Source organism: Phyllobates terribilis, unplaced genomic scaffold (genome assembly GCF_046119375.1).
Source record: "Phyllobates terribilis strain yellow unplaced genomic scaffold, ASM4611937v1 Scaffold_11__3_contigs__length_659146591, whole genome shotgun sequence".
Lineage (NCBI taxonomy): Eukaryota > Metazoa > Chordata > Amphibia > Anura > Dendrobatidae > Phyllobates > Phyllobates terribilis.
In genome coordinates, this window is record NW_027362771.1 from 149,121,215 (window position 1) to 149,143,937 (window position 22,723).

General features: G+C 40.1%; 1 protein-coding gene across 7 annotated transcripts in view; it reads right to left on the bottom strand.

Moving 5' to 3' along the window:
• Positions 1 to 17,120: 17,120 nt before the first annotated feature.
• The window catches only part of EEA1 (early endosome antigen 1), a 126,761-nt gene continuing 121,158 nt past the window's right edge, over positions 17,121 to 22,723 (bottom strand). For all 7 annotated transcript variants that reach the window (XM_073651658.1, XM_073651655.1, XM_073651656.1 and 4 more), the window contains 2 exons: positions 21,112 to 21,210; positions 17,121 to 20,319 (listed from right to left, as the gene is read on the bottom strand). In XM_073651658.1, coding sequence (XP_073507759.1) covers positions 20,197 to 20,319; positions 21,112 to 21,210 — 222 coding nt within the window. In that variant the 3' untranslated portion in view covers positions 17,121 to 20,196. The remainder of the gene's footprint in view (positions 20,320 to 21,111; positions 21,211 to 22,723) is intronic.

Here is a 22,723-nt window from a genome sequence, read left to right on the forward strand (position 1 = left end):
AACCAAGATTTTGCTCGTTTACTGGTGTGTTTAGGGTCATTGTCTTGTTGAAACACCCATTTCAAGGGCATATCCTCTTCAGCGTAAGGCAACATGACCTCTTCAAGTATTTTAATATATGGAAACTGGTCCATGATCCCTGGTATGTGGTAAATAGGTCGGGCACCATAATAATAGAAACATGCCCATATCATGATGCTTGCACCACCATGCTTCACTGTCTTCAGAGTGTACTGTGGCTTGAATGCAGAGTTTGGGGGTCATCTGATGAACTGCGTGAGGTGCTTGGACCCTAAAAGAACAATTTTACTTTCATCAGTCCACAAAATGTTTCTCCATTTCTCTATAGGCCAGTAGATGTGTTCTTTGGCAAATTGTATCCGCTTCAGTACATGTCTATTTTGTTTAACAGTGGGACTTTGCGGGGACTTCTTGCTAAGAGATTAGCTTTACACAGGTGTCTAACTGTCGCAGTACTCACAGGTAACTTGATTCCATTCAAATGGTAGTCTTCCATTTTCTTCCACATATTTCTGGTTTTGTTTTCCATTTTATAGCATTAGAAATCATTTTAGCTGAACAGCCTATCATTGTCTACACTTCTTTATAAGTTTTACCCCCTCCAAACAACTTTTTAATCAAAGTACATTGTTATTCTGAACAATGTCTTGAACGACCCATATTTCTCAGGTTTTCAAGGAAAAATGCATTACAACATGTGCTGGCTTCACCCTTAAATAAGGGCCACCTGACTCACACCTGTTTCTTCACAGAATGATTGACCTCACTTGAACTCCACACTGCTATTATCTTGAACACGCCTCTTTCAATTAATTATTCAAATACACAAACTCAAAAACATGCAGATCATGAATGCAGAGTCTGTTGGTTTTCTTATAATCTACTGCACCAACTGGTAAATTGTTTGACATGTGGTAATATAATTTATACCAAAAACAGTGATTAATCTGGTTAGTCATATTGGACTGCTATTATTTTGAAAACTACTGTACTTGCAGTACGTGTTGTGGGGGCGTAAATGGAAGCAAAGAATGACGTGTTCCCATGCTGGTGTGCTATTAAAGGGTTTGTCCAGTCTAAAGTCTGCACTCTATGTTACTTCGGTGCTGGCACTGGGAGCAACGACCATGTGGCCGCGAGTCTGTGATATGCAGATAAAAACAAAGTAGCACACTGCAACGCTAAGTATGCGAACATGAAATATATGAAATTTGAATAGCATTACTGCTCTAGAAAATAGAAATAAATGAGAAATCTAGGCCAATTTATGCGCTAATTCATGTGTACCTGGTAGCCACGTTAAGGAGTTTCTCTTCATACCAGGAACCTGCCTGTGTGAACTACTCTCTAAGAGACATAAGGTTGCTTGTGTATAGAAAGGCAAGAACCTGCTGCAATTAAATCATCTGTGGCCTAGAGGCGGAGTGCTTTGTTTTTTTTATTTGTATATGGAGGTAGCTGCTCCTAGTAAACACCTGTACACACCTATTTCTTGTTTTGGATGTGCCGGTCAGTTTTTTCTGTTTCTGTGATATGCATATTCCCAACCACAACCCGACTAGATGGGCACAGCCTCGCTCCATGCAAGTGTATTGAGTGAGGTTGTGCCCATCTAGTCGGAATGTGGCTGCGAGTATGCAAATCACATACGGTCACATGATCGCCGCTCCCGGCACCGGAGAATCCTGACAATATACACGCTGTGAGGCTTCACAAGTCTGCAGTCACTCTATGTAGCTTTAGACAGGACAACCCCTATATTATACTCATTGAAATTGTGAAAAATATGCAATTTTGCAATTGGTTTTCGTTTTTGTTTTTTTTATGACGTTTATTGTGCAGTAAAAATTGACCTGGAAATGTGATTCACCAGGTCAGTGCTACTACAGTGATTCTACTTATATTTTTAATGCGGAAAAAGAGGGATGTTTCGAATTTATTTTTAGAAACTTTTATTTATTTATTTATTTATTTATTTTTTTTTTTAAGTACCCTTGGAAGACTTGAACCTGTGATCATGTTTTCGCCTATACTGGTGATTCTCAACTCCAGTTTTCCTGGCTCCCTAATCGGTCATGTTTTCAGGATTTTCTTAAAATTGCACAAGTGATGACATGATTAGCTAGGGATTAGAAATTGCCACAGGTTCTTTCTATAAGATATCCACAAATTATGACCCTATTCGGGTGCCTTGAGGACTGGATTTGAGAAACACTAGCCTATACTGTATACCGCAATACTGTAAAAGCTACAATCTCCTATGAAGATCTGCTCCATACACAGACTGTAACTTGATAGTAGTAGCACTTCCTTTTGTCTCTAACTAACCACAGCCAGCATGAATCACAGTCTGGCTGTGCGATTGCAGTAAGGTATGTTATTCTCAGAAACATCCCTGCATTTCAGACAAAAAGTCTGAAGAGACGGCTATGGATACTTGGTATAGACCAGCTTCTTTGTACATCACTCCCCCATTGTTTGTGTATAGGGAGAGGCCTGTCAATCACCTAAAATGGTGCTGCTCTTCACACTAAGTTTTGTCTGAAACGCCAGAGCGTATCAAAGAAAACATACATGACTGTAATTGTGCAGCCAGGCTCTGATTCAAGCTGTTGGAGATTTGGGTTAGATGAATTGACTGACAGGTTCCCTTTAGCTGTAATGTGATCCGTTGACCGGCAGTCCGTTAACTGCATTTCTGAGCAAATGAAAAGTTGAAAAGGCAGTGGGAATTAGAATAAATGGCTCATAACTGGAGAAAAAAAAGCACATTTATCACTGATCGGGTTAGTGCACACTAGGGTGACAATGCATTCTGTAGAAAAAATAAAAATTTGTTTTAGTCAAAGTCTCACCCGCTATAATTGTTACACATAATGATCTGTAATATCCTTTAAAAAATTGTTTCTTTTGGTTGTGTTTAACAACTTCGCGCCAGAGCCTGTTTTTGCCTTCGTGACCGGGCCAATTTTTTCAATTCTGACCACTGCCAGTTTATGAAGTAATTACTCTGGAACGCTTCAACGTATTCCCCTGATTCTGAGATTTTTAGGGACCACATCATATTTGAAGTCACTTTGAGGGGTCTTTATGACAGAAAATACCCAAAAGTGACACCATTCTAAAAACTGCACCCCTCAAGGTGCTCAAAACCACATTCCAGAACTTTATTAACCCTTCAGGTGCTTCACAGGAATTTTTGGAATGTGGAAGAAAAAAATTAACATTTAACTTTTTTCACAAAAATGTTACTTTAGACCCATTTTTTTTTATTTTCACAGGGGTAACATGAAAAAATGGACCCCAAATTTTTTTGTGCAATTTCTCTTGAGCGTGCTGATACCCCATATGTGAGGGAAAACCACTGTTTGGGCGCACGGCAGGGTTCGGAAGGGAAGGAGCGCCATTCGACTTTTTGAATGTAAAATTTGTCTGAATAATTAGCAGACGCTATGTTGCGTTTGGGGAGCTCCTGATGTGCCTAAACAGTGGAAACCCCCCACAAGTGACACCATTTTGGAAACTAGACCACTTAGGGAACTTATCTAGATGTGTGGTGAGCACCTTGAACCCCAAGGTGCTTCACAGAAGTTTATAATATTGAGCAGCAAAAATAAAATTTTCACATTTTTCCCACAAAACCGTTTTTCATCCCTTAATTTTGCATTATCATAAGGGTAATAGGATAAATTGCACCATGAAATTTGTTATGCAATTTCTCCTGAACACGCTGATACCCCATATGTGGAGGCAAATTACTGTTTGGGCACATGGCAGGGTTTGAAAGGGAAGGAGCGCCATTTGACTTTTTGAATGTAAAATTTGTTTGAATAATTAGCGGACGCCATGTCACATTTGGGGAGCCCCTAATGTGCCTAAACAGTGGAAACCCCCCACAAGTGCCACCATTTTGGAAACTAGACCCCTTAGGGAACTTATCTAGATGTGTGGTGAGCACCTTGCACCCCCAGCTGCTTCACAGAAGTTTATAATATTGAGCCGTAAAAATAAAATTTTCACATTTTTCCCTCAAAAAATGTTTTTCATTCCCTAATTTTGTATTATCATAAGGGTAACAGGATAAATTGCACCATGAAATTTGTTGTGCAATTTCTCCTGAACACGCCGATACCCCATATGTGTAGGCAAATTACTGTTTGGGCACATGGCAGGGTTTGAAAGGGAAGGAGCGCCATTTGACTTTTTGAATGTAAAATTTGTTTGAATAATTAGCGGACGCCATGTCACATTTGGGGAGCCCCTAATGTGCCTAAACAGTGGTAACCCCCCACAAGTGCCACCATTTTGGAAACTATACCCCTTAGGGAACTTATCTAGCTGTGTGGTGAGCACCTTGCACCCCCAGCTGCTTCACAGAAGTTTATAATATTGAGCCGTAAAAATAAAATTTTCACATTTTTCCCATAAAAAATGTTTTTCATTCCCTAATTTTGTATTATCATAAGGGTAACAGGATAAATTGCACCATGAAATTTGTTGTACAATTTCTCCTGTGTACGCCGATACCCCATATGTGGGGGAAAACCACTGCTTTGGTGTACGGCAGGGTTCGGAAGAGAAAGAAGCGCTATGTTGGCTGGGATAGGCAGCAGTCACCATGTCACATTTGAAGAGTCGCTGACATGCCAAAACAGCAGAAACCCCCACAAGTGACCCAATTTTGTAAACTACACCTCTCAAGGAATTCATCTAGGGAAGTAGTGAGCATTTTTTAATTTTTAAATTTATACCATTGGGCAGTGAAAAAAGCATAATTATATTTTTACCACAAAAAAATGTTTTACCCTCAGATTTTACATTTTCACACAGGGCAATGGGTAAAAATGGTGCCGAAATGTGTCACACAATTTCTTCTAAAAGTGTCAATACCCCATATGTGGCTGTATCGTACCACTTAGCCATACGGTGAGATTTGAGGGGGAAGGAGTGCTATTTGACAATTGGAGAACAAATTATTGTAGAATAGGCATTTGGATTTGGGACCACAAAATTTTCTGAATTTCTTTTGGGGGGCAAGGACCATTTTGCTTTTCCAGAGCCTTTCTGCTACCAGTAACTTGGAAGTCCCTTATATTTTTAACAGATGACGGACCTGAGTGGGGAGTAGCTTTTTTTGAGGACTGAGTTGAAGCTTTTATTGGGAACATTTTACGTAACATTTATCCGGCGCTCTAGGCTGAGCACTTACATCGGGGTTTCCATCTAAATTTCCAAGTGATGTAATTCAGATGAAACCCCTGCAGGATCCATTCACTATAATGAGGCAGCAGAGTTACTCTGGACTCCGTCTGGCCTCTGTTTAGTGGTGTCCTTTTTTTCAGAAGTGCACAAAACTGTGGCCAACCGCACTTTTATGCACGCCTAAAACAAATGACACCGTGGGATCCCAGGCTAGACGGCGTCCACAGTGGCCTATATCTGCCTCATTACAGGGAATCTTCCATCATGGGTTCTGGCTGAATCACGTATTTCAGAGATTTACACGGAAACTCTGGTGTAAGTGCTCAGCGCAGAGCACAGGATAAATGTGAGCAGAGCCTTACTGGGATCTTTGGGAGACATAATAAACAAATCAGTAGCAGGTGAATAATATTTGTTTTATTTATTTTTTATGCCGTTCCTAGTGTGATATAACTGATTAGATTAATTTATTCTTCGGGTCGGTGCGATTACAGAGATACCAGATTTATATCAGGTTTTTATGACTGACAGCTGTCACACACTAAAATACGCTTTTTTTGCAAAATCTAGTTTTTGCATCACCATATTTTGAGAGCTATAATTTTTCCATATTTCGGCCGATAGAGTCATGTGACGGCTTGTTTTTTGCGGGACGAGTTGACATTTTTATTGGAACCATTTTTGGGTACGTGACATTTTTTGATTGCTTTCTATTCCGTTTTTTGGGAGGTAAAGTTAACAAAAACAAACACTTCAGGAATTGTTTTTTGAGGTTTTTTTTTTATGCCGTTCTGCGTGTGGTAAAAGTGATCAGGCAGCGTTATTCTTCGGGTCAGTACGTTTACAGCGATACTACACTTACTGTATTTTTTTTATGTTTTGGCGCTTTTACACAATAAGACAATTTTATAGAAAAAAAAATATTTTTTTTGCATTGCTTTATTCTGAGCGCTATAACTTTTTTATTTTTCGGCTGATGGAGCTGTATGGCGGCTTTTTTTTGCGGAACAATATGAAGTTTTCAGTGGTACCATTTTTATTTCTATTCTGCTTTTTGATCGCATTTTTTTTCCACTTTTTGTTTGGCGATATGATGAAAAAGCATATTTTTTTGCTCCGTTTTTTATTTATTTTTATTACGGTGTGCACAGAAGGAGTTAATTAGTGTGACAGTTTTATAGCTCGGGTTGTTTCGGACGCGGCAATACCAAATATGTGTACTTTTTTTGGTTTTGTAATAATATACGGATTTATTGGTTTAATATTTTATTTATTTTGTGATTTTTTTTTTTAATAGTTTAAAAACTTTTTTTTTACTTTTTTTTTACATTTTTACTTAGTCCCTGTATGGGACATTAATTTTTATTTTTCTGATCACTGATCTCATGTAATGTAATAGACATATATTACATTACATGAGATCTTCACTGACTGTTTCAGTCAGTCTCCTGTCTGGCATCAGCTACATACAGGCTGAAGCCAGACAGGAAGGACACCATATATGGCAGAGCTGGAGGCGGTCATGTGACCTCCAGCTGCCATAGCAAACCCAGGTCCTCAAACGAAACGGAGGTCTTCGGAGGTAAGACGACCCCCTCTCTTCCTGCTGTCTCCTATATGCCGCGATCACTATAGATCGCAGCATATAGCAGACAGCAAAGGGTTAACATCACTGGGACCTGATCTAATCAGGTCCCGATGATGTACCCTGTCAGAGCTAACGCTCTGCACCGGAATCGCAGTGCTTGCAGGACCCTGGGGGTCCTGAGCACTGCGAGACCACCCACCGTTTTTAAACGTCGGCGCTGCACAGAGCCCAGGCAGCGCGGACGTTTATCTACAGTGGGCGGTCGGGAACCGGTTAAAAGGTGGCTCAATGTTCTCAATGTCAGCCCTTGAACACTTATTAGCCGCTGAAATAAGATTTGGGTAGTTTTAATATAGAGCAGCAATAAGGGCTCCACCGCTCCTTGAAACTCTCTCCAATTTACTTATCTGTAATTTGTAAAGAATATTTATTATTAATATTAGTTTATATTTCCTGTTTCAAAGTATAAACTTGCCAGATTACAGACGACTTTCAGTATTATTCACTGTTTTAGGTAAGCCTAATCTCTAAATATTTGTGCAGCAGCCTACGCCACTCTCATTGTGTCTTTTACTGTTTAATTTAATTTTTGCCTGAAATTCACTTACTTTAATTTCTAATAGTAATTTGCAAGTGTTGTTGAGCAATATTAGGGTGATTTGCAGCAACTAGGGTAAAGTGATGTTTATGTCATTTGACATGACCAGTAGTAACATTGGTACAAAGGCTAATGCGTGCTTCCTTTTGCAACAGAAACTACAGAAAGAACTACAGAGTGTGCCGTGTAGGCACCACATTCATGAGCTAATTATTGAAAGCGTGTTTGATAAATTGTGGCCGGCAACAACAGGTCCAAATATAAAGTTGTTTGAGAGATTTTCGGCTGCCTGGAATCAACTGGATAAAACCAAGTTTTTGGCTGGAATGGAAGATGACAGTTTCAACTGAGCTAGGTCCACTTAAAAGGGTTGTCTGGTCAAAAGTGATAAGTCTGCAGTTACTCTGTGTGACTGTAGGCTTATGAATCCCCCCAGCGGAGGCACTGTGGGCTGCAGAGATTCGCTGGTTTCAGACCCAGGATAGGAGGGTATGTATGAGTTACATATACCCCCGGCCAGTGGGCGTGGCCTCACTCTCCATACACTTGTATTGAGCGAGGCCGTGCCCTATAGTCGGACATGCCTACTGGCAGTCTGCGTCACTAGATGGGGCATGGCCTCGTTCCATACAAGTGTATGGAGCAAGGCGGCGCCCACTGGCCGGTGGTATGTATAACATATACATACCCTCGGTTACTGGGTCTGAAACCGGCAAATCCACCGCAGTGTGCACGCTGGGGGGATTCATAAATCTGCAGTCACACAGAGTTACTTATCACTTTTGACCGGACAACGCCTGTAAGGAGTGTCTAGTTGAATTTTGCATCAACCAGCTTGACTTTCTTGCACAAAGCCATCCAAGAGTTCATTACAAGGAATTGTTAACACGGGCACTTCTTCACCGGCAAACCCAGATGTACACATCAACACTCCTGGCGCCTACCAGACCCAATGGATAGCCAAAGTGATATACGCTCTGAAGAGCTTCATGTTTTGTCACCAATTTCGTTTAACGTTATGTATTTGCTAACTTTTTCCACAGTTTTGTCACAACAACTGAAGTACTTCCTAGTGCCAGCAAATTAGATTCCTTAAGTCTCATGCACACGTTGCATATTTTTACTTTGCAGATTTGAAGCAGTTTCACATCAGCAGCATGCGAATTCTTTCAGCGTTTCTGCAGTTTTTCACATACTCCAATGCATGGGAGAAAATACTAGTAAAAAACGTCAAGATTTTATGCTGCATTTTTCCTCACAAGAGACACGTTTTTGGTGGAGAAATGTCTGCAGCACATACTTAAAGTGTGCCCATACACTTCAAGATATATTCCAAAGTTTCTTGCATTGGCCTGTAGTTAAATGGACTGTATGCAAATGTTGTTGACATGACAGTGAACATTTAAGATTTTGTATCGAATGTGACCTGTGGTATGGTCACTGATTGTTAGATAATTCATCCTTAAATGGATCAAATCTGCAGCAAATCCAAAAAATTCTGTAAAATAAAGGAAATGCTGAGGAATTGGACACTTTTAGAGTTTTTCTTTATTTTTAATAGAGTTAGAAACTCCGTAATGAGCACAGTAAACTCGCGACTAGTTAGAAAGAATCTATTTTATTTACCATTTGCTATACAGATTAGAAAACAAATAAATGTATCAACAAGCATCCTTCCATTCAGCTCAAGTTCGGGACCGGCGATATGTCTAGTCACAGATACATCTCCAACAGAAGTGCACACGGGAATAACAGCTCTCACAACGTAAGGCACCACTACATGAGCACAAGGTATAAACAACATTAAAAAAGGGTTGGGAAAGAAAACATGTCAAATACTCATGCAAAACCGTATACATTTCATATGATCCAGTTAAGTGTAGTGTAATGTGCATTATTTGCATTGCAATCCTTAAAGAAATTCACCATCACAAAGTGCGTAAAAACCCATAAGCAGCTACTCATTCACTGCGGGATGAGGAACACATCTTAAGTGTCAGGTTATTTGTGCAGTTCCCCTCCAAGTCCAGCAGTAGATACAGCGACTGGGGTACACTGCGGCTCCATGCAGCTTATGCTTAGTCGAGGTGTTGATCAAGTGCATCAGGATTATGAACATTATTAACCGTGTATTTTCTGGTATTAGTCTCCATACATTAAATAGTGGGATCATGCTTGTCGGTATACTGGTGGTCTTTATAAAAACTGCTAATTCACTAAAATCACAAAGAGGGTAATATGTCCAAAGAGTAATTTACATATTTTTACTACAATCTAACCAAGACTGATAAATGCAACATAATAAATGGTCAGATGGAACATTCTTATATATTTCATAGGGATCAAACCGGATCACAGTGATCCCTATAGTAGTGGCATGTAAATGTGGCTGCAAAGGGAAACCCCATCGCAGGAAATAGCTGGAAATCTAGTTTACTATCAGAGGGACAATGGTTCTTGTTCCCATCTTAGAAAAAGGTCAGTTGTAGAACCCAGGCCAACATGTAGTTTACTATTAACATTACAGCCCATATGACTGTCTTAGAGGGATCTGACCATTAGAAGTCAAGCCTTAAAGAGGTTGTCCACTACTTTTACATTGATGCCCTCTCCGTAGGATAAGTCATCAATGTCTGATTGGCCGGGGTCCAATACCTGGAACTCCCGCGGATCAGCTGTTATCGATGCCAGTGGCCAGAAGTACTTACTAACCAAGCTGGCCGACTACTTATAGTGGCTGACGCAGGGTACTACACATCAGTCTCATATTCAATTCAATAGGAGGCGAATGTGTAGTACCCCGCGGCGGCCACGCACCGCAAGTAAGTACTTCTGGCTGGCAGCTGCCAGCAGCGATAACAGCTGATTGGCGGGGGTGCCGGCCGATCAGACACTGAAGCCCTATCCTAAGGATAGGCCATCAGTGTAATAGAAGTGAACAACCTCTTTAAGTACACATCGAAGTCTACGAGTCTTATACATTTCTGTCTCAAAGACACTGAGGCCGGTTTGCTATTCTTAGAGCACAACTAGTTTTAAACTTGTCTGTCTAAAACCCCTCGATAAGAAAGAGGTACGCCAAAGTTTACACACAAAGTAAAACAAGAGTTGGTGTAAAGTTTAGATGGCAGTGTCCAAAGATGGGTCAAATTGATATTCCAATTGGTGTATTTTAAGTCTGTCCAGTCATATGCTGCATTTACACAAATCATTAACTGCCATTAAATGACTTCAAATGACACGAAAAGCCAATTTACAGAACAATCATTAAAGGGTTTCTCAGGGCTCAGAACAAAACTCTACAGCCATGGTATGTGGGCATATCTTTTATTGAGAAGATGAACGCGTCTAGTTGGCACACGGCCACAAATCGCTTACAAGCATTCACATGACCCCACGTACCGCACACTATCATGAGTCTGCAGTCAGAGTGACTTCAGATTTTTGTTCTGAGCCTGTTAAACCCATTTAACATGATCGTTCTGTTTGCATAGAATATCACTGTTCTCAACAGCACATGTCCTGTTTACACGGGATGATGTGCTGCTGAAAATTATCATTTCTAACAAGCCTAAAACTCATTTCACCTAACAAATAAGTGTTTTACTTGTTCGACAAGTGATTGTCGACCTGTTTAGATAAGCCGATAAAGAATGAGCATTACTATTAACGATTGTTACCCAATAATAGGTCTAAAGTGTTCCTTTTTTTGTTAAATCTACCTTGGATTCAGTAAATCTGCCCCAGCAGGAACCCCACGTGTCTAACCAATTCCCCCACCCCTCCCACAATTTTCATAGTTCATCCAGTGAATGTAACGAATCAGATCTAGTTTTTGTACATTTCCATATTATGATTCCATGAATGAGCTGTACTTTTCAGATGAATTCAGATGCCTAATTGGCAGATCAGGAAAAACAGTACTAAAGGATGGCTTTGTAAAAGGCTTTCCTGATCGCCCACGAGCATCGAATATGTGCATGAGGTATTAGGGAAAGCTTCAGAACGATGCATCCTCCTTTATATAGTCAAACAATACTGGCAAAAAATAACTCCAAAACACATACTTGTTCAGAAATAACTCCACCATTCATTTATATCTGTGAAGTACAAACCATATGTAACACTGCTCATGGTGCACTGGTCAATAATGACATATATACATGGAGCTCTGTATAACATGTGTTTATTACACGGATGGATGCAAGGCCCTGGATCAAAGCACTGCTCTCAAGGAAACAAACCTATTACACAGAACAAGGATGACTATCTGAGGCCCATGTTCCTTTCAGTATTTTACATATGTGTAAATCTAATACAAATAAATAAAATATGTAAATAAATGTGTATCAGATCATTTGTGTAGGCGACACAATTTTTTGTCCTTTTGTGCACACTGCTGGTTGCTTCCGCTTTCTATGGTTTTCTACACCAAATATCCAAACCAGGATTGGATCCATGCCGTAGATATTAGATATAATGCACTGGTTATATGTAATAGTTTTCCCTTGTGAAAGAATAGAGAGATCATGGTATATGGCAATAAAGTCCTAATAGCTTGAACTGTAATAATAAGACAAAGCCACAAACATAAGAGGCAGTGTTTCTGTGGGGAAGTAGATTTGTTTTTGTTCCTTTCATATAAAACACTTAGATCATATAGCAACAATGGGTTTTCTGATACTGAATGGGTACACTGAGTGATTTAGAGGTTAGGGAGGATTCAATGCTGAATGTCGCATGTTCTTCAATTCAAATTTTACTGTGCAAGTATAAATGGATCTGTGACATCCATACATAAAACCATTTTTGGGCATGAACATAGCAAAAACTATCAAACATGGCACAAAGGAGAAGAAAAGCAAATCATCCTCAACAGACAGGCCAAAAAGCTGATAGAACGATGCACAGTAGTGATCGTGCACCTGATACACTTCTATGGCCATATATTGTACACTCTGAATGGTACATCTGGGGTGACGGTATACAAGCCCACACATGGGGCAACAGCATTATCTATAACTCCTTAATATATTCTGCAGGCCGGACAATTGTTTGCAGCCCTGTGCCAACCTGGGGGTAAAAATCTGCTCTTAAACATTACTGGAAAATATTCCAACAGAAGGCGCACCTTCTAAACCAGCCATGGTATAGCTCATATGCATCTAAAATAAAAAATGAAGGCCGTTTTATGGTAAAAGACATATTGCCATCGTCTTGTTGCCCAATTCTTCCTAACCTACAAAATGTATTCGTAAGAGTGTTCAGATGAACGTATTTTCGGTCCAGACGAACAAAACATGGACCACAGTAAATGAATGGGCAAGTTCACATGAATCTTTTTTTTTTACACATGGACCAATGGTCCAAGAGTAAAAAAAAACAACAAAAGACAGTATTCTGAAAGTTTGTTTTGGATCAGACTCACTTTAAACTCTATGGGTACATAAAAGAAAATCGGATGTCATAAGTGACAGCATCCAGGAATCCAGTTTTTAAGGATCCATTGCCATTGTTACACATGAATAGGAATTTGGCCTCACATTAATAGATGATGATAAAATGGAGAACATACAGAAGAATTGTTAATTCTTTTACTGGGTGAAAAATGGACGATTTTTCAATCCGTTCTTAGGCTCCACTCACATCTTTTATGTTTAGAGTGTCAACGGGGTGTCCACAAGTCTGATGAATGCCAAAAGTGTATGGCACAAATAATGTAATATTAAAGTATGAATGACTGCAGGATCTACACAGTCTGTGATCTGTTACCAGGGGGATAAACAGCTAAGTAATGATTGCAAATTGCCTAATTTTACACTTGTAATGCATTGGAACAATAAAAATGTTGCAAGCGTGACCGTCCTGTAAAAGACTATAAAAACTTGAGTAATTCTGACACTACTTTGCTTTACTTGTACCCATTTAAAATTCCAAGATATTTTCTTCTTTATTCTTGAGTAAAACTAAACAGTGAACTATGGGAGCTCAGATAAGAGCAGTTTAGCTTCATTATCCTAGACAACGGTAACCATCAGAATTTAGAAATCAGGCATGTTTTATGCTCATTAAAACTGTTAAAGGGAATCTGACAGCAGGTTTTTTCTATGTAATTTGACATAAGCATAATGTAGGGGCACATACCCTGATTTCAGTGTTGTGTCATTTACTGGTCTGCTTGGTGGAGTTTTGACAAAATCACTGTTAGCTCTGCAATAGATCCGTCAAGTCTCTGAATACTGAGCTCTGTGTAACCTCACCCACACCACTGATTGGCAGCTTTCAGTGTATACTGTGCATAGGCAAATAGCTGCCAATCAGTGGTGGGGGGTGGGGTTATACAGAGCAGGAGGACTAAATGGCACAAGACAACTAGTCCTCTAAGTGATAATCTCCTGCTGAAAAAACACTGATTTTATTGAAACAGGCTGCCCAGTAAGTGACACACTGCTGGAATCAGGGTCTCCGTCCCTATATCATGCTGCTCTCAAAGTAGAATAAATAGCAAAATCTTGCTGACAGATTCCCTTTAAAAGTAGAATTACTCATTTTACACAGTATATTACAAAAAACAGCCATAAAACAGCTGTCTGCTCTAGATGCAGGGGTTCGAGGAGATGAAATTCTCTGCATATTATGTAAAGAACTGAATACACATAGTGAAAGAGGTAGTCAGCACGGTTTTGTTCATATATTAAAAACCTTGCAGAATCTTGAGGTCTTGTGAACATGGTGGATGAAGCCAGTGGTAGTGTAGTACTGCAATGACATAAGCAGAAGTGGAGTGGAGGTAGAAGAGGAGCAGTTCTCAGCGTCACAGCAGGTAAGCGCTTGGGTTGGTTCTCCAATAATATGTATACTGTGATGCCACAAGACATATCACCCATGGGGTCGCATTTACCAAGCACATATGGCACGTTGTTCATGGAAGGAAAAGATTTCTAGAAAAACAAATGATTCATTTTGATGACAAAAGATAATACAATGCGAGTCCCTGGAGTGGTTCAGGCACCTGGCAGATAATAAGCCTTCAGCCGCTGGAACTACAGATTTTCATGACTCAGAATATGTTCCTCTTGTAGCATTATGTGTCATTTTGAGGAACTGGCTGGTACATCAGTCAGATATCCCTTATCACTTGCCTTATCTGTGCCCTTTAGACTGGAACACCACTAATGATACAATCACATGCAAATCCGAGCAGCCACTTATCACAATAACTTTTCCCATTTCAGTCTCGAAAATGGAAAATGTCATGCAAAATAGAAAAATCATTAGGGTTGTTTTTGCACTTGTGACTATTCACTTATTAGGTAGAGAACATATGGATAATTGCTATACAAGTAATTTAGGCCAGCACCTCAGGATGAATAACATTCATCCCGGTTCATCAAGACTTCAAGAATGACGTGGAGTAAGATGCGCCAAATTCATTAAGAGCACTGGAAGAAATCTGACATCTTTCAACTGTTGTTCACCATTTCCATAAATGTATTCCAGTCAGGGGCTGGAGTAATTTATGCCACTTTTGTGCCGAACATTATGATGAATTTGTCGGGTGAGCTTAGCCAAGCCCCAACTTGCCCGAGCGCCATCCGGAAAACGGTCAAAAACGATTTGATGAAGTGAGGCCTAAGTATATGAAAGATTTCTGTATCACCATGACAAACCTAAAGGGCCACAACTGGGTAGTTTACATGACTTGCTGAAAAGTCATCATCTCTGGGATCCCAACTGTATGGAGATACTGAGGGTACTCTGTATACATGCATGTAGAATACATATAGGTTGTTCAAGCATGTGTGTACATCATACATAGCACTTCCATACATGTTCCCATCTTGGGGACCAGTAGATAAATCAATATATACATGTACTGATTTAACTACTAGTCAATATATATATACACAACAGATGTTTGAGGACAACCTTATGTGTTGTTAGCTAATTAAAACCCCGCTCCAGCGTTTGTTTTTTTCAATCCCTTTGTTAAGAATCACGTACGGAAGTTTAATGCATGCAGATACATACTCACCGGTTGGCATCTGCACCTGTTTTCAGCACCACTCCGACGCCACACAACTGCTTTTGTAACCTGCCAGATCCCCGTGTGTTCCCAAGTCGCTTTTCTCAATACATGTCTATGGGACTCAGTACCAAGCTATAAGCCACATTCTGAATTCCCATAGATGTGAGTTGAGAAGTTTTTTAATAAGTGACCCTCGCTTCACACAGCTGATCACAACTGCAGTCACATGGTGGTGCCAGAGTTTGGCTAAAAATGGGTTAAGACGGCTACCGGTGAGTATGTAACAACATGCATTAGGCTATGTGCCCACGATGCAGAAATACTCTGGATTTTTCCTGAGCGTTTCTGCATCTTCCTGGCAGAAAAAAAGCATGTGGATTGTACATGCGTTTTTCCTGCCAGGGACAAGCGGATGTGAAGCGTTCTTCACATGCATTTCCGCATGCGGGTTGTCAAGCGCTTTGCAGGCGATTTTAGCATCACTTGGAAAGTGCTTGACAACTTGGTCACACTAGAGGCATGGATTTATATAGTGTGATTGAAAGAATGGTAAAAAATAAATATATACTTATCTTCTGATGGCCCCTGGTGTCCTTGTCTCGGCTTGCCGGCAGCTCGCGGTAGATTTAAGGGCCTGCCGACGTCAGCGGGTCACGTGACCCGTCACATGACTAAATGACATCACCGCAGGTCCTTTAGTCTACCGCGAGCTGCCGGCAAGCCGAGTCAAGGACACCGGGGGCCATCAGAAGGTAAGTATAATGTATATTTTTTATTTTATTCTTTTTTTTTTTACAGGTTCTATGGTACCCGGGTCTGGAGGAGAGTCTCCTCTTCTTCAAACCCGGTTACCATCCGCACATTGAACGCATGTATTCCACATGTACAGATCCAGTGATGCGGATTCTATGTGTTCCAATGCAAGTCAATGGTGGCGAAAACACAGCGCTTCTGCAAAATAATTGGTAGTGCTGCGGATTTTTCCGCAATGATAATCCGCAGCGGAAATTTCCGCAGCATGTGCACAGCACATGCGGATTATCATTGGGGAACATGGCAGACCTTATACCAAGCATTTTTTTAAGCGTTTCTGCAGCGGAATTGCCGCTGCGGAAACGCTTAAAAACGCATAGTGGGCACACAGCCTTACACAACGACAAATGGAAAAGTCAGCTCACCCACCAGGAGACCCGATACAAGGAAGCTTTTAGTGCCACACGATAAAATACCATAGTAAAAAAAAAAAATCCAGCGTCAGCTTCTTCTAAAAAAACCCCCACTTCTGTATTGTAACTAATTAATAGTCACAACATCTTATTTGCCAATGACTAAAGAACTCTGTCTAACATGCGTTGTCATTTTGGTGATGGAATTTTTGACTTTTAATTACTTACAATAAAGAAGAGTTTATAATAGCAGACCCTGGCACTGGATTTCTACTTTACTACATGTATTACATTTAAATACCTGATCCCTAATAAAAGGATAAAAAAAACAACAACAAAAAAAACGTTGGAGTAGTGCTTTAAATTTCCTCTCGGTTTACGGACGATGTAATACTGGTTTCATGCAACAATTGATCAAAGTTCTTCTTAAAGAGAGTCTGTCACCCCCAAAATGCAATTTACACTAATCAAAAAGTCATATAGGGAACTTCGGCTCTTAAAAAAAAAAAAAAAAAAAAAAAAAAAAAAAAAAAAAATCATACCAGTAGTCTAGATTTCTCATATATATTTATCCAGAAACAATCTATATTATATTACTGAGGGTCCTCAGTGTACTCTTGGTGTGGCCAAGCTCTCCGTGCTCTTTTTGCCACCTCCCCCTAGTTTCACTGACAGCACTTGCTTGCCCAGAGCCTGAACTGAAAAGGCTGCATGGCTAAGTTTTCAGTTCAGGTAGCTCTCACTCTGGGCAAGACAGCACGTCAGTCATCATAAGGGGAGGGGGCAGAACAATGCACTGAGAGCTTGGCCAGACCAAGGGTGCACAAGGCACCCTCATTTGTATAATAGATAACATTTTTTTTATAACCACGTCTGAGAAAATTAGAATAGGGGGTGTGATTTCTGTTGGGACTAAGTTCTCTATATGACCATATGATTAGTTTAAATTGAGTTTTGGGGGTGACCGACTGCCTTTAAATCCACTGACTTTCACAACAAAGTCTCCCATAAGCAAGCCTATGAACCTATGACAGAGCTTTCCTTATTTAAATACACATTCTCGGTATGACTGGTAAAGGAAGAGATAGAGAAGAAAGTCACTTATGTGCAACTGTGCCATGCCAATGAAAGTGGCCAATGAGTACAGTTCACCATAGATATAAAGATTTAGTGACTATATGAAGACTGCTTTGCAATGCAAGGGATGAAATACGTAGCAATAGGATGTGCGGTGGTCTTGAAAATCAGAATTTTAGTACAGATTCCTTAAAGAAAATACTGAAAACAAACAAGAAAGCCAGAAAACAAAAGTCTATATCACAAACCATGCTGGTTGTTAGGTGTACAAGGGACAAGAGCCTTCACTCTATATCTAATATAGTAACAAGTCCACATAATATTTCACCAGGAGTTTATATGAAACATGACAGTGGTGACGATCATTTAATAAGGAAAGGTATCTGCTTTTGGCAGAAAAGTACAGCTAAAATACAAAGGGTGACCTATGACCAGATAAAGCTACATAAAAGTACAAGTGTAGCTTACAGGTAAGCTATAGCTATGAAGGCTTTAATGGTTGGGCACTTCATTGGACAATGCTGAAATCCGTTATTATCTTTATCGATGAGGCATTCCAGTTTCACAAAGCCAAACTTTAAAGGGGTTTTTGGGCTCAAAATAAACTTCTGCAGCTGTACTATGCATTTATCTGCGACTTTACTTTCTCCAGAATAAAAGTGAGAGAAGCAGAAGAGAATCTAATGGGCAGGTGACCTCAAGTATGCAAGTCACATACTCACGTGAGCACCCACTCATGCTGGAAATGGAGGGGAATCCACAAATTGGCAGTCACATAGACGAGTGCAGGAATTTCCCTACAGCTTTGTGTGCAATCGCCATATCTATTGCTAAGTGTTATCATTAAGTGGGAACTTGTTTTTTTATATTTCGAAGTTAAAGGTTGGCTATACTGTTAGGACTGTTCACACACAAGTGTTTGCTTTGCGGACAAGTTTCCTAGAGCCCTTGGTTGTGAGCGAACATTCATATGAATGTCTGTCTGCTCATTCATCTGCCTATGTAAAAGGGTCTTAGGTCTGCGCCAAACATTTCTGGCAGTGACCTACTATCTCCATCTGAACAAACGATTGTGCATGTTAGAATCTAACATACTTTCCTCCCTGTAATATCGGATCTCATGGGTGATATCCGATAAACTTTGGTTGGTGGGTTCATTCGATGATCATATAATGTGAATGGCCACGTCTTGTGGTCAAGAGATGGATACATTGGTATCCATCAAAAGTGCTATTTTTTCTTGTTTCCATTTTCAGACAGTATCCTGCACATAACACAAGGATTAAGCTGTATTTACAGAAGACCACTGCCGTTACGTCTACAATAATGTTCCTTTTTAGCTAGTTTATATGAATTAGGCTCTGTTCTCACTGGTGACAAGGGTCCATGCCATCATGTCTCAGGCCATCATGTTAAGGTTGCCCACTACTGGCAGATCTGCATAACTTGCTGCATAGAAAAAAATTAAATGGAAACCGGACTAACCAATGAAGAGTTAACGGAAACTGTCACTTAACGGATCAATTGTGACTTATGTCAAACTTATGCCAGTGTTAAGGAGCCTTAAAGTGTTAATGTCTACAACTGTCCTTCTGATCAAAACCGTTTTTACAGATTACTCCGTTGCAATGTCACAGTATTGGATATGGCAATCATTAACATTGCACCTCACTATCAAATGTAATTCCGCATAAAGCAGCTAATTTGCTTAAAAACATAACCAGACGTGTCACCATTGCACGATAAACCTGCTGCGAGACAACAGTGACCAAGTACAAAGTCTTGTTTTCCAGTCATCACCAATGGTATCATAAAAGACAAGGTCACATACACAGAAAAGATCACCCAAATAAGCCAAGTATGTAGTCGCGCCTTAGGACAAAGTACGGGTGAGGAATACAGTGATTTCAGCCATATTTCTGCAGTTATTCATCGTTAGACAGACACAAGTACACACGTGTACATAGCACAAGTCTCTGGGAGCCACAGATATTACACCACAGATATAGGCCACGTATCTGGATGTGCAAAGGACAAGAGGATGGTAGAATACTCCTCTCCATTGAGAAGTGAAATCTGCATTCATCGGTCCGCAGTGAGTGGACAGCATGCAGAGCCAACAGCTAGTCAGATGGATCAGTGCTGGGGACGAAATAAAAACACAACATCCTTCTATGGCATTACAGATTCACTCTCGTGCACTAAAACTACATTTTAGACTTGTGGTTACTGTCAAATTATGTATAAAAAAATACATTGTTACTTTTCTGTTATGCTACTATTTACAGGCGGCTGAGAAAGCAAAATTGGTGGCAGATGGCAAAAGATATGTGCGGGGCAGGATGCGTGTCTCATGAAAAATACAATGATTTCACTTTGTAGCAATAAAACAATTGAAAAAGGTCATTTTGTGTTTCCACATGTTACAATCTTCATCCAAAGGGATAAGTACTCTGAGTGCTTTATGAAGTGCAATAACAAAAATACTACATGGAATTTGCCTACACATCCGCTCCTATCCTTGCAAATCAGTAAAACATGTATTGCAGACACGGACTGGTTTTTTGGAGGAGGGAGTTAAGGCATTCTTCGAGGAACATTCTGCACAGAAGATATTTCCACAATGTCTACAGTGGTGCTGCAAAGAAATAGAGAATGAAAAATACATTAAATGTTAATAGCAGACTGTGACAACAGCGGTTAAACTACTTGAAAAACGGTTTCTGCATGTCTTCAGGATTTTGTGCTTCCTTCACCACTACTGAAAGTTATGAGAGAGGTAGAGTTTAGTTTGTGGTGCACAAAAAGCCCAAGATGAGACAAGTTAATTAGGAAATATGCATCTCTTAATCTGTTCCCAATCGCAGAGTCAGCAGTGACCGCAATGTCAGCCAAGGACCGACAAGCCCCTGCGTTAGGAGTCAGTTGCGGACTATGGGGAGAAGACAGAAGCAGCTTATTGCCGCTTCTGTCTTTTCTGTTTTAGGCTATGTAAGGAATAGAAGCATCGACAATGCAATATCTGATCACTAGTGATTTCTGGTAAGTAAAAATGGTGCCCTGCTCCACTCAATGCCTTTGCATTTCTCATAACCTCCCACTGCCTTGATTGACAGCATCTGCTTTAGAAGAATGAGGGCTGTCTGCAGCCACATCTCTTGTGAAGCAAGAGCGGCCACTCAAGGCAGAGGGAGGCGGTGGGATGAACGTCAGACATCATAGCTCGGCCACGCCAAGGGGGCTCCGAGCACCAAATTAGCATATTGGATTAAAGAGGATTTTCAGCACAAAGGAGGAACAGATTACTAAATGAAATGTATCATTTTCGTAGGAGACAAGTCCGCTCCATGGCTATGTGGTTAGCTTAAAAGACGTTTTAGGGAAGACAAACTCCCTTTATTGGCAGATATATAGACATTTCAGGACTTACCCTTCTTATTGTTACTGAAAATCCTTTCCCACACTCCATGCAGTTTTGCACGTCGTTGTCTTCAGTCCACTTCCTATTTAGTGCTTGACTGTGTTTTATCTGTAAAATGAAAAAAAAATTAGAACTGCCCTTTTTATGTACCTTACTCTACAACCTGGGAAATGGTTTCTACTAAAAAAAGCCCGAAAATTATTATTACATGCCTTATGCCAGCCATACAAATGTAATAACTTTTTCTCCTGTCTCTCCTATAGACATACAAGCTTATTGCAAGATAGCCTGTGTTTTAAAGGGGAGAGAAGATTAAGACATCTCCAGACATCTCTTTACCACGTCGTCTTTCACCAGAGAACTAATCAAAATGTTGGCCGATCCCACCGAGATTATAATATTATCACAATTTTATTTTTATAGCACCAACATATTCCACAGCACTTTACAATTAAGCAGAGACATGTTCAGAAGCTCTGGACAGTTCTTGATGGTCGCTTCACTCTACTACTTAACCCCTTCACGACCTTGCAAGTTTCCGTTTTTTCCTCCCCTTCTTCCAAGAGCCATATTTTTTTTATTTTTCAGTCCACATAGCCGTATGAAAGCTTGTTTTTGTGGGACAAGTTGTACTTTTCATTTTATCATGTGGGAAAAAAATTCCAACTCCGTTGAAATGGCAATGTTCACTATATGGTAAAACTGACATGGCAATATAATTCTCTAGGTCAGTACGATTACACAGATACCAATCATGTATAGTTTTTTTTTTTTTTATCATTTATGTGATGAAAAAAAAATGAGGAAATTTGTAACAAAATTAAAAACTTTGCTTGTGTCGCCATTTTCCAAGACCCGTAACGTTTCCATTTTTCAGGATCTGGGGCCAGGTGACTGATTATTTTTTGCGCCCTGAGCTGACTGTTTTACTGATAACATTTTAAGGTAGATACAATGTTTTGATAGCCTCTTATTGCAAAAAATCTTAATTTTTTTTTTCTCGTTACGTAGTTTACCAATTGGATCAATGTATTTTATGTTTTGATAGATCAGACTTAAAATCACAGCGATACCAAATATGTGCATTTTTTATTATGGTTTTATTTTTAATGGGATAAAAGGGGGGTTATTTGAAAGTTGTTTTTTTTTCTTCATTAAAAACTCTTTCCTCAATTTATACTGTTTTTGTTAGTCTCCTTTAGGGGACTTGAAGCTGCAAGCTTCCGATTGCTTGTGCTATACATACTAGTGCATCAGCACTGCTATGTATAGAGAAAATCATGATCTCCTATGAAGGCCAGCTACGGGCTGGCTTTCACAGGAGGATTGTAATGGTATGCACAGGGGTCTTCAGCAGACCCTCAGCTGTCACTGCAACCCATCGGCGCCCCGCGATCACGTTACAGGCATGCGCAGATGTAAACATGGAATTACATGCCCCCCATCCTGCAGGTGCGTGTTAAGTGCTGCTGTCAGAGAGATTGACAGCGGGGTTTAACAGGTTAATAGCAGTGGGCAGAGCTCCACTCCACCCGTGGCTGTTAAAGGCACATGATGGTTGATTAAATCAGCCATCATGAGCGGGGAAATGAATTTGGACATACAAGTACGTCAAAGGTCG